The sequence below is a fragment of the Barbatula barbatula genome (assembly GCF_947034865.1).
Source record: "Barbatula barbatula genome assembly, chromosome: 12".
In the NCBI taxonomy this organism is placed as follows: Eukaryota; Metazoa; Chordata; class Actinopteri; order Cypriniformes; family Nemacheilidae; genus Barbatula; species Barbatula barbatula.
The window spans coordinates 10,668,054-10,680,455 of NC_136775.1; the positions used below are offsets into that span (position 1 = coordinate 10,668,054).

Genomic DNA, 12,402 nt, shown 5'->3' on the forward strand with positions numbered 1-12,402 from the left:
AATATGTGCTTTTTCAACTTAGAAATGTGAAGCAACTGAATCTATATTATTATCATTATTATTATTAGGTAATTGTTTGAGTCCTCCAAAATTTCACAACGTTTAAGTATTCGAACTTTTATTTTGAAAAACACCTCAGCGTTGACCTTATTATGAAATGTGTCGTCGTGTCCGCCTTTATACATTTTTCTTTAAATGTCTTCTTAAACAGTGTCGTGCTAACGTATCTAATACGCGAAAAAAGACGTATCTGCACTTAAAGACAAATGGTGTTAGTTTTTTACAACACACCAACACAAATCCCTATTTAATGTGCAGGTGTCGTGTTAAGGAGCGCCTAAACAACACGTCTGATGGAGCAAGACTGATCACATTACAGTGCTTAAACACAATCTTCTGTTGGATTTAAACCGCCGCCTTATTACAAAAGAATAACTAAACCGTTAACGTTAGTACTTACGGTAAGAGCATTCTCTGCTTTACTTGAAATAATCGACATTCATTTGTTTATAGCTGCAACCAGCTAATACGGCTTACTGAGCCATAGGATAACGTTAACTCTTTACGATTAAACATCCCGTTTACTTGATGTTTATTGCGGGAACAAAAATAATGACGACATATCTACGACATTTGAGTTGTTAGATATAATATATTAAATCAGAAGTTGAGGCAGCTAACGCTGTCTGACGTGACATTCATTTTCCAACTGGGTTTTGACACCAGACAGCAGGTTATTAGTTTGGATAATGAAAGGAACCCTAAAGGGTTGTTGTATGTACAGGGATCATGTTGATGTTTTGTAAGGGAAAAATATGTATTTCTTTAACTATATTAGGGCTGGGCTATTAATATATTGTGAATAAAACGTAATCTTTTATTTAGTTGAATTAACTTGTAAAAAATTGAAAGCATATTTATTGTCAATCCCGAACAGCTGGTGCAAGATGAAAGTTAAATCCAGAAAAAAGAAAACAACCAAACAAAGTCAAGTGGGTAAAGCAAAGCTCTCAAACGGTGATGGCACCAACTCCACAGATAAAACCGAGACACAGGGCCGTATTATGGACACTTCTCATGAGGGTACAAATATTCAACAAGGGGAATTGGAAGCTTCTGGAGCCGTAACAGTACCATCTGAACAAGAGCTCAGAGGAAATCTACAGCCTCTTGATTTTAGAGCCGTCGTTCCAAAGACAGAACCAGACTGTCTTCCCTTAAATCCACCAAACGTTGAGGTCAAAACTGAACCGGGTGTTTATAAAGCGCTACAGAGAGACTGTGGTCTGAGCTTAAAGGAGGAAAATGAAGAGGAGTGGAAAGAGATCAAGCAAGAACCTGTGGGTGATTTTGACACAGGTAATTGAATTAATCTTTTTATTCAGGTTTGTTCATTTGTTGTTTAATTATAACAGACATTAAGAGTTTAAATAAAATATATATAAATATTATATGTAATATGTGTATACGTTTGTGTATGTGTCATCTTTTGTACCCCTCTATTTCTTCCTCTTTAGCTTCCTCCTCTCAGATTTTGCCCTGCCCTCATTGCTCTGTGACTTTCACAGAGTTCTCCTACCTTGACAAGCACATCAAATGGTCCCATCGTAGTGAATACCTGTCCTGGGTGAAAAACCATAAAGTATTCAACTGCTCGAAAATTTCCTCCGGGATGCTTAGTTGCTCCTCGTGCCACTTTCGTTTCTTCTCTCAGAGGCAGCTGGATTCACATATCCGCCAAATCCATCTCCCCAAGCCGAAACCCACCCGAAAACGTTACACCTGCCCGCAGTGCGATCGCAGCTTCGATTACATAGGTAACCTGAAAAACCATTGCCGCAAGTGTCACGGCTTAGCCACCGTGTCAAAGGATGGACATGTAAGCTGTGCTAAATGTGGAAAAAGCTTTGCTGGAGTGTGGGGTCTCGGACCACATCGTTGCCACGATCCAGAGGAGGAGAAGAAGCAGGAGGCTGGTACGGATGGACCCATTTGCACAGACCGTGGGTATGTGTGCAAAGTCTGCGGGAAGAACTTGCCTACACTTCAGTCTCTGACCATACACAAGCGCACTCACACCGGCGAAAAGCCATTTGCATGTCAAGACTGTGGCAAGAAATTCGGTGACAGGGGGAGTCTGAGGAGGCACAAGTTCATGCATACAGGGATCAAGCCGTATAAGTGTCCTGAATGTAGTAAAGACTTTGCTCGGATGAGTCACCTCACCAGTCATCTACGAACACACACAGGTGAACGACCCTACCCGTGTCTCCAGTGTGGGATGAGATTCAGCCACAGGTCGACGCTCCGTATCCACCAACGTGTCCACTCCAAGGAAAAGTTGTTTTCTTGTCCCGACTGCGGAAAGGCTTTCTCGGCACCGAAGTATTTGGAGGTCCACCAAAAGACTCACAACCCCCAACCAACGTTTCAGTGCAAGGTGTGCGCTAAGAGGTTTACGCGGGAAGACGTGCTGAGGAAACACCTTCGCATCCACACCGGTGAACAGCCGTACCACTGCGACGTTTGCCACAAGCGCTTCAACCGCATCCAGCACCTGAAAATCCACCAGCGCACACACACCGGAGAGAAACCTTACCGCTGCGAGCAATGCTGCTCCAGCTTCTCCCAATCCGGTGATCTGACGAGACACTTGAGAAGACACTCGGGAGAAAAACCCTACGCATGTCCCGACTGCGACCGCCGGTTTAGCGACTCGGGCGACCTGAGCAAGCACAGGCGCACTCACACAGGCCATAGACCCTACCAGTGTACAGAATGTGACAAAAAATTCCTCATGCCCCAGCACTTGAAAATACACATTCGAACACACACTGGAGAGAGACCTTACAGCTGCCCGCGGTGCCCTCGCACCTTCAGCCGCTCGCACCATCTCTCTCTACACATGGAAAAGCACATTTGAGGATGGATAGTGTTATCTCTGTTTGGTTTTGTGAAATTGATGGAAATTTTGTATTGATGTCAATTGAATATTGATTTGCGTTCATGTTACATCTCAGAGAGAATTAAAAGGTAATTGATTTCAGATACATAGACTTTTTTGGACTGAATTATTATGCACAGTATATTTGTCATAGTTAGTTTGCATGGAGTGCATTGAAGATATTAGCCAAAAAGCAAGCATTTTGGAATAAATAAAAGGTTGTAGTAAAGAGGCTTTATGATATCATCTGTTAATTGAAGATGACACAAATGCTTTGTAACATACAGTGGGCCTTTTTAAAGGATATCGTTTTTTTCTACCTGATGTGATTACAACCCTGTATGATAAATGTCTACTTCTGAAGAACACAATAGAAGATATTTTGAAGAACAACATTGGACCTCATTGACTTTCATTGTATGGACTCGAAACCACAAAGACATTCTCAAAATATCTTCTTTTATGTTCCACGGAATAAAGAATCAAATACTATACAGGTTTTGAATGACATGTGAGGTGGTAAAGGATGACAATGTTTATTTTTAAGTTAACTATGCCTTTAAATGTTATTCCCATACAATTCTTATAAGTTTCATACTGTATATTATAATGGCTTGAGGATTCTACAGTACATGGCAGTAGTTGCATTTTCGATTCTGAAATGTTTCCATCTAAATGTCCTAAGCTATATTATTATGTGCATACATGATAACATTTATGTCTGGTTATGATAAGAAAAAGATGTGTTCCTAATTTTCTGTCAATATTAGATATCAGTTTGAACTAAATGAACCTTTTGCTCACTAAACTCTTGGAACTATGTAATTCTTCTCAGGTGTTTCTGCATTGTGTTTAAATTGTGAAACTGTATCCTTTGTCCGATCTTTAAATAAAGCAGTGATAATACCTCAACTATAGCTGTTTTGTCTAAACCATGGCTTTTGGCAAGTATTCTGTGCCGACGCTGCTCAAACCCGTGCTGTACAAACACTTAAAGCCAATAGATGGATCACTTGCTCGGAAGGCCCAAATAGATCTACCTGAGTCAATGTTGGTGCAATAGGCCTATTATTTTTATGTCTGTGATTACGAGGACAGCAGCACGAGCGGCGTGCTGACATAGATAACAAAGATGTATTTAGGGCTAAATAATATTGAGTTTACCTTTGTTTAAAGCTGGAATCAATACTTCTTAAAGCATGTCCATTTTTCATTTAGCAAGCCTCTTGTCGGAGAGGAGGGTCAGGGAGATGTATGGAGGGGAGAGTGTTTTAATTCCATCCACGGTGTAGCTGTAATAATAATTGTCAGTGCAACCGTGGATTCTAAAGATTGGGTTATATAAAGGCCAGACACTACACAAAATTAAAAGATTTTGAAAATTGAGACAGATTATGCTGTTGTTATTTTTTATTCTTTCCTGATTTTTATGGAGTATACCGACTGAGGTGACCATTGGTGTTGATATAGCAGACTTATAGGTATGCACAACAATACACCTTTTGATATTTTCAATCCACAACAGCATAACTGTAAATAAACAACAACTGTAACTCTGGCTACTGAAAATGTCACTGTAATCTTTAATGTTGATAAATTGCCACAGATTTTAATTTTGTAGCAGTTCCTCATTTGGGGCACCAGGGGGAAACAGATATCTGTCAATGTGTGCTTTGGGGAATTAGTGGTGTCTGTCTCTCCTGTGGTTCTCACTTTTTCTGCAGTGAGACAGCCTGCTGGGTTATTTAACAGAACAAGTGAAAAATTGTTAAGGTCTCTAATGCGTAACATGTTTGTCTCCATGTCAATTTATGATCACAAAATCTTTTTAATTCCTAACCACTTTTTATATTACGTTTTTTGCCTACAAAAGTGTAGACTTGTGCTCTGTGTTGACATGTTTCTGAGCTTAAGTCTGATTCTGAGATATCGTATCGATCGTCAAAGTTTTTATTTCAATTCAGTACGATTTCAGTTTTGGAGATGGACTTAGTCATTATTAAATATATCAAGGTTATATTTTCACACAATGTTATCTACATTTTGTAGAGCAGTGGTTCTCAAACTTGGGGGGGCAAGATGGATCCAGGGGGGCACAGTTGTTTTTGGTATTAATGAAATGTAGAAATGTGCCATAAATTTTATGCAATCAAACAATGGAAAAATAAGACCACCAACCAAAAGTATTAATGTTCCAGCATTGAATAACATAATTGGTTTGGTTTAATTAAAATGTTAAGTTTAAGATTATACGTTTTTAAAAAGTAATGCACTCTGTAGAAAACAGTAAATCGCAAAAAGCTTGGTTTTTACAGGCAGGGTCACATTTATTCTGTAGGCCTCAATGAATGGTGCTGAAATTCTAACACTTTTAAGATTTTGTCTGTTATTTAGGTGCCGTCTCACTGACCTTCTACAAGACAAGTGTAAAATAGAATTACTGCTCTGTTGAATTAAATAAAAGGCCTCTTGCACATTTTCTCTCCCCATCTTCTATTGTTTTGTATGTAATTCCCGCTATCCAATTTTCTCCATATTTTCTCTCAATACTTTTGTCATTTTGGTGAAGGAACACATTGTTGGCTTTGGTGTGCTGGTGTCACAGTGTCGTCCCGCTACGGTGGTTTTGGTGCTTGTTGGCCTCAGAGGTCAGTGTGTGGGAAGAGCCAGCGGCTTTCGGGGGCTTTAGGACGGCTGCGTCTGTGTCCCTTTGGGCTCAGCCGAGCCCAAATCCACTTCTCTCATTCATGAAAGGGTTGCAACAGAGGTCAAATCACCACTTTTCCACTCCCTGCGAATAACACGCAAGCCGTGTGCTAGAGACTGTTTAGGTGGGCGTAGATGAAACTGTGTATTTTGGTGGGTGTTTTTTGTTTTGTTCTTGTAATGGCAGTTTCTTGGCAAGGCTGAGCGCGCAAAAAAGTGCCCAAAAGGACAGAAGATGCTGTGAGTTGTGCCACGAAGATCTTAAGGGAAGGCAGTTAGCGTGGAAAGTGAGTAGGGTTGGTGTTGTCAAACTCGAAAATGAGTCCTTTCTTCTCCTCCCCAGTCCACCCTTTGTCCTAACCTTTGGCTCTTGGTGTCTGTTTAACACAGGGATAGAGATGTGGAGGGTGAGGGAGACTGACAGTGTGCGCTCCCCTACTCAGTAAATATGAACTGCACCCAACAGACAGCCTCATTTATCACAGGGGAAAGCGCGAAGGAGGGAAGGGGCGTGAGAGAGAGGGAAGAGGGATAACGGGCTGGGGCGATGTGGCCTTAGCTAGCAGGAAGAGAGCGTGGGGATGAGAGACACAGGTCTGAGGAGGTAGGACAAAAAAAATGCACGAAGAGCGAGGACGCAGGAGGAGAAAGAAAGCAAACAGATGTGCTGTGAAGAGGAGTCATAGAATCAAAAGAATTAGAGTCGAGTTAGAAGAGATGAGGAGTGGAGATTAGGCACATTCCTGTTGAAAAACTAAGTTGAGGGAGAGCAAAGAGCTGGCCGGATGAAGCAGGTTGTTTTTAAAAGCTGAAGTACTTTAAGGGATAGTCATCATTTAATGTCACCAACATGTCATTCCAAACCAGTACAGAAACTGTTTTTCTTCTGCAGAACACAAAAGCAGATCATTTGAAGAATGTTTGAATGACATGAGTAGTGAATAAATTATGTAATGATTGAGCTTTTATTTCATTTTTACATTTTAAAGCTGAAGTATGTCATTTTATCAATGTTCTATTTTTTCAAATTAAAGGGATACTTCCCCCAAAATTTTTAATTCTGTCATCATTTACTCACCATTTGTTCAACAGGACCCAAAAAACGATAAATGAATTTCTTACTATGGGAGTCAATGGGGGCCAAGATCTGTTTGGTTACAAGTATTCTCCCAAATATATTTCTCTGTATTCATCAGAACAAATAAATGCAAACAGATTTGGAACAACTCGAAGGTGAGTACATTTTTAATATGCATTTACAAACTTAATGTGCATTTGAATAGGTTGTTTTTCCACAAATTCCACATCAACATCGAGTCAACCAAATGTGTAGGCATCGTCCAGGACTATCTGTTTGTTTAACCAATAACGATTATATTATCGAGATACAGTACACGGACACTACGGCACAGGAATGGAAAGCAATCAGAAACGCTAAAAATATAAAGTGAGACGGAAAAGATCGACTGGGGCTTTGCCTGGGATCGTTGTAATAAAGAAGTATAACTAAATAGTATTTTGATCTGCAGTGAATGAACTTATTAACGGATCACAACCTGTAATCTGGCTGTGCGTGTGGATCCTGACACATCTGCCCCGGCAGATAAGGCTTTAATCCTCAGTGCTGAACACAGGTACTGACCACTAAGACGAAAGCATCGTGCTTCTCTCTTGGTTAGATTCTCCTGCACACTTTTGTAAGTCATGGTTCAACCAAAATGAAGCAAATACATTTTTTATTATTTACTTATTTACATTGTTTTGACTTACGCTGCTCTTTATGCTGTACAGTACAATGAAAACTGCTGTCACTCTGTAATATTTTCTAGCATCTGTTGTGTTCTCTTGTTGTGTTCAACAGAAAATATTAATGGATTTTATACATAAAAGGTAAGTTAATGATGAACATTTTGATGTTACCATAACCTTGTGTACAAATATATTTAAATTAGATATAATTTGAGACATTAATGGTTGTATTTGCATAGCTAAGGGTCAAAGTGATTTAGTAGGTTTTCTAATCAGGCACTGACTAGAGTACTTATTTAAAAGTCTTTAAATGCCAATGGGCTATATGCACGCATTACTTCTGTGTTTCACCGGAAGAAGCCAAGGCAGTTTCTGGTTGGGGAGACTTATAGCAGAGAGAAATGGAAAACTGAGAAAATAGTTCAATTTAGCAGATGCTGTACATTGCGCCACACCACAGTGGTATATAAATGTAGCCTTCTACTGTATTTGAATGTTATAACAACATGTAAACTCATGAAAGTATAATTTAAAAAATGGTAGAACAGCACTTCTATACCCCACTGCGGTGCACCATTAAGTCTTCCCAATCGGAAACTGCCTGGGGTTCTTCCCGTGAAACGCGGAAGGAACACGTACATTAAGGACATTGCTTTGGGGTCCTGTAGAGGGACTCATATGATGTCCAATTCTTTGTGACACCTTATACGTACTAAATGGGAGAGAAAGATAATCATGAAGATACGTGCACTGGCTTTCAAACTGTATAATACATCACATTAAGCATTAGCCTCACATCCTTTGCCACTCATTATAACTACACATAATGTAATATATTGATTGATTGAACATCAGATTTAAGGCATGCAACATTTTGGTGATAGATTGGTGAAAGAATTGCAAGTTTTTTAATCTTTGCTTAACGTTGAGTAAAAATTATATATTAAGTTTAATCGTATAATCTTTGACAGGTTTAATTTAGTCAATTCTGAATTGAGCAATGTAGGTACTTTCTACTGCGTCTTCCTCAGAGAGCTCTATACATCCAAGATATCATCTGCACTAGATAGAAGCATTTCATCTCCGGTGGAGTAATCAGATAACATTTTTATTCCTCTAAAATACATTTACCAAAAATATACAACACAAGTAAATTACCAAAGGGACTTTATATTTCAGTGAGTTTTATCAGCATCTTATTGATTTTAGCATAAACAACGATATTTATCAAGGAACAAACTTCTGATCTAACATTGTTTTTGCCATAAAATACAGGAGCAGAGTTAAAACGATATTAAACCACCTTTATCAGATGTCATCAACAAATTTGTGAGTATGGCATATAGGTCAGGATAAAAAGACAAACGACAAATCATAGTACTCATATGGTTAATATCCTTTTCATTCACACCTTTAAAAACTATCTTAATACTTGTAATTAAAGGCTCGTGTAATGAACTAGGCCTGGGTAGACTAATATCCCATAATTGGCACTAATAGCCGCTAACTCAAAGCCAATTGGCTGCCAATAAGAACCTTGTACATTGCCCTCTACTCTTCGTTATGGCCAGCGTCTGACCTCTGTATTCTCAATGACTGAAGGACAGATCACTTAAATCATCTAGCAGTTTCTCCTTATACACGCAAATACTTTCAAATAGTCTTGAAAATACATTTTATACTTCTGAACAGCATATATTTTGATATTAAGATGTGTTTTATATTATCCATTTTCATTAGCAGACTAAATTGTTTGTAAATAGGCCTAGTGAGTATTGGTATGTTGGCTTTTTCTTGATTCTACTGCAGAGTTTCTGTTGACTTATGCTGTACACATTGCTATGTTACAGTATGAGCTGAAAGGCTTCAAGCAGGTCTATAAATTAAATCAAGGCCACAATAAGGAAATTGACAGAGAGAGTGCTGCCCCAATGAAAGCAATTGGATGCTCGTAAAACGTTCCCAGGTGGGCCCTCCATATCTCTTTGCCTCACTGTGTTGTCCTCCATTTTTCCTCTCGTCGTTGTACTTTTCTCACTTAGCTCTCGTATTTTAACGTCTCTGCACTGCACTGCTCTTTTTGCTTTGATAAGTTTCCTATCTTTTTGTACTTCTCGACCTTCCTATGTTTTTCTTGTTCTTTCACATAGTTCTCTCACACACTTTCTCCGTCTAAACCCCCCCACACCATGGAGAGACAGGAGAAAGGAAAGATGATGTGTGACAGTTGCTATATTTCGATCTTCTGTCAGTGAGATTAATATTGACACAGTGTGTATCTTACCAGAGGCCTGCTGACTGTATATGTTGTGTATTTATTCATTATTCTGGTTGGGGCATTTTTCTCAAGAATCAGACAATAACTGATGTGTGGTCTTAAATAGAGAGAGTGTATTGGTGGCCTGAAACGAGTCGATATGGTCACATCTGGGGTTGACTTAACCATAGTCTTTGTCTCCATGGGGAGGCTGCAAAGTCAAACCTTGTTGTTGTTTCATGGGGTTCAAAACACCTCATGTTTCACTGACAAGCCCTTAGAAAGCGTCAAAGTTTGTTGATAAAGATGCCCCAGATAATTCGACATTTTGGCTACTTTTTGGATTGTTTTTAAAATGATCCATCTGCGTGAGGGTTCAGTGGTTCTTGTTTATGGGGTCATTTGTTTTCAATTACAATTATGTTAAATATACTAAACTTTAAATAAAGAAACTTTCCCCCAAGTTTTCATTATAATGACAATAACGTTCTGACATTTTTTTATTAAGTGGTATTTTCCTCAATGAGTGCTTTGCCAGCATGCAAAGAAAATGAAGAACTGTTCTCTGGACACAGAAATAAAAGAGGAAAAGAAAGAGTGCGTGAAGAGCAAGAGCCCAAGGGGGTAAACAGTTGTCGCTGGAGACTTTTATTGACTTTCCCCCCCTCTTCAATCGCACGTGACTGGAGCGCGCGCGGGGGCTAACAGATAAATTCACAGAGAGAGGGGCCGAGGAAGAGAGAGAAATGGGAAAATAAATTACTCTGGAAAGATATGACGATGGGCTACATGCGGCTTTAAATCTAAAAGGGAATTCGCGACACACTCGACCAATTTGTCACTGCGCTTTTTACCTTTCTCTCCATTTCTTTTGGGTACTTTTTCTTGATTATTTTTTCAAGTCTTCGCAACACGTGCGCTGTTTACTCTAGTTTGTTGCATGTATATGTTTTTTTATTCTGTATTATGCACTGACGACTAATTATTCAAATAGACTTATTAAACACATTTTGTGTGATCTTTGAACGGATTGAAAATGCGTTTAATTGAAACGCACCGGAACGAGAATTCCCGCGCGCACTCGTTTTCCCCGTTTGATGCGATCCCTATCCATATATCACCTCATTCCGATTGTCTTTCCGATCTAGTATTATGTGTAACTACACCGGCACGACCCACCCCCTATAATATCCATAACAGGCAAAGGAGAGAGGGAAATGAGATGGACATGAAGTGAAGGATGGCTGGAAAAGGGCGAGAGAAAGAATGGAAAAGAGAAAAGAAAGAAAAAGCCGTCTTAAAGTAGGCTATACCCCCCTCTTTTATTTAATTTAGACGCCAGGCGAAAATCGATCCTGCCATTCGATACGCAATCCGAATCAAGGCGAATTAAGCGGGCGGAAATTAACTCTGAAAATATTTTTGATGGAGTGGCTTGTAGTCTCTCGGCCAAATGGACTGCAAAGTGGAACAAATGACAGGGGCCTAGTGGTGGAGACAGCGGCGCTCCATCTTCCATTAGGGCGTAATGGGATAGGTCCAGCCCCCTAGCTCGACTCGGCTGCATTAATCAAAACAGCCTCTATATGAAGATTTATGGTTCTCCCGGCGTCGCCGCTTCACTTCATCGCCGCTGAAGCCGGAGCCGCTGGTTGAGTGTGTGTTTCTCTCTCTCTCTCTCTCTCTCTCTCTCTCTCTCTCTCTCTCTCTCTCTCTCTCTCTCTCTCTCTTGCTCGTTCGCTTCGTGTGTATGTGTGTAGGTGTTAGAGCGACTTTCTCCCTCCTTATCGCCTGCCTTTTTTATACATGCTAGTGTATACTAGTGCGTTTCGCCTCTTGCGCACAAGCCTCTGCACAAGTGGACGGTAATCGTATTTTATGTATCGTATCATCTCTGTGTTACCAGTACATTCTCACCCTGTTACAATGACGTGGGTCATATATGTTACTTACATTTTCTTTTCGCAAAGCTTTACATCGAGAACTCATGCTCACACAATAATTTTTGACTTTAATTAGATTTTGTTAAATTATTGTTTTAAAAGATTATTGGCCTAAAGGGAAAAGTTTGCATCTCTTACTTTTTTAAATCACATAGTTTGTTTTTCTTTTTGCCCCTTAAGTTTTCAATAGTCCAATAGAGAGTCGCATCTCAATGTTTCATCACAGTCCAATCTCTTTCCCTCATCTAGCTCTCTCGTTCTCCAACGTCTCTTTCTCATTCCACCTCTGCATTACCTCTGACCAGCCGAAACTCTCTCACTCCAGAGCCAAATACACGTGGAGACGTCTCTATATCCCTCATCTATCTCTCCTTTCCTCCTGCCCTGCCTCCTTTCCTTTTTCTTTGCTTTCCTTTCCTGTGCACAGAGGGGAAGCTGGCTGCCAGTTTTAGTCTGCCGAAGGGTTTATTCAAATTAGAATCGGTTCAGTCTCCTTATCCCCTTTTCTTTCTTGTTCTCTCCCTCATGCAAACACTCACTCTCTCACCTGCTTTCTGCGGCTCCTATCTTCTCTCAGAAGTCCCCAGAGCCCACCTAGTTTAGGGGGACGATGTTTGTGGAGAACTTCGAGATGAGAGGAAAGAGAGGTTAGAACATCATGGAGGAAGCAACTGAGAGAGTTCAGATTTGTCTGGGGGACCCGTTAGCTTTTTGCTCTCCCGTCCCACTATAACATTTCTCACTGATCTGTAGTGTTTACAAATTTCCCACTGAACAACCCATTGTCTGATTGAACTATCACA

At 40.0% G+C, this 12,402-nt stretch overlaps 1 protein-coding gene across 2 annotated transcripts; it reads left to right on the forward strand.

Moving 5' to 3' along the window:
* Positions 1-132: 132 nt before the first annotated feature.
* On the forward strand, positions 133-3,852 carry LOC306901236 (uncharacterized protein). 2 transcript variants are annotated; one of them, XM_079468855.1, is made up of 3 exons: positions 133-461; positions 938-1,359; positions 1,518-3,852. In XM_079468855.1, exons 2-3 carry the CDS (start codon positions 948-950, stop codon positions 2,921-2,923), a joined length of 1,818 nt encoding a protein of 605 aa, XP_079324981.1. In that variant the 5' UTR covers positions 133-461; positions 938-947; the 3' UTR covers positions 2,924-3,852. The 2 variants fall into 2 exon arrangements, with proteins under 2 accessions (XP_079324981.1, XP_079324982.1); XM_079468856.1 differs by having other exon boundaries at positions 133-1,359.
* The last annotated feature ends 8,550 nt before the right edge of the window (positions 3,853-12,402 follow it).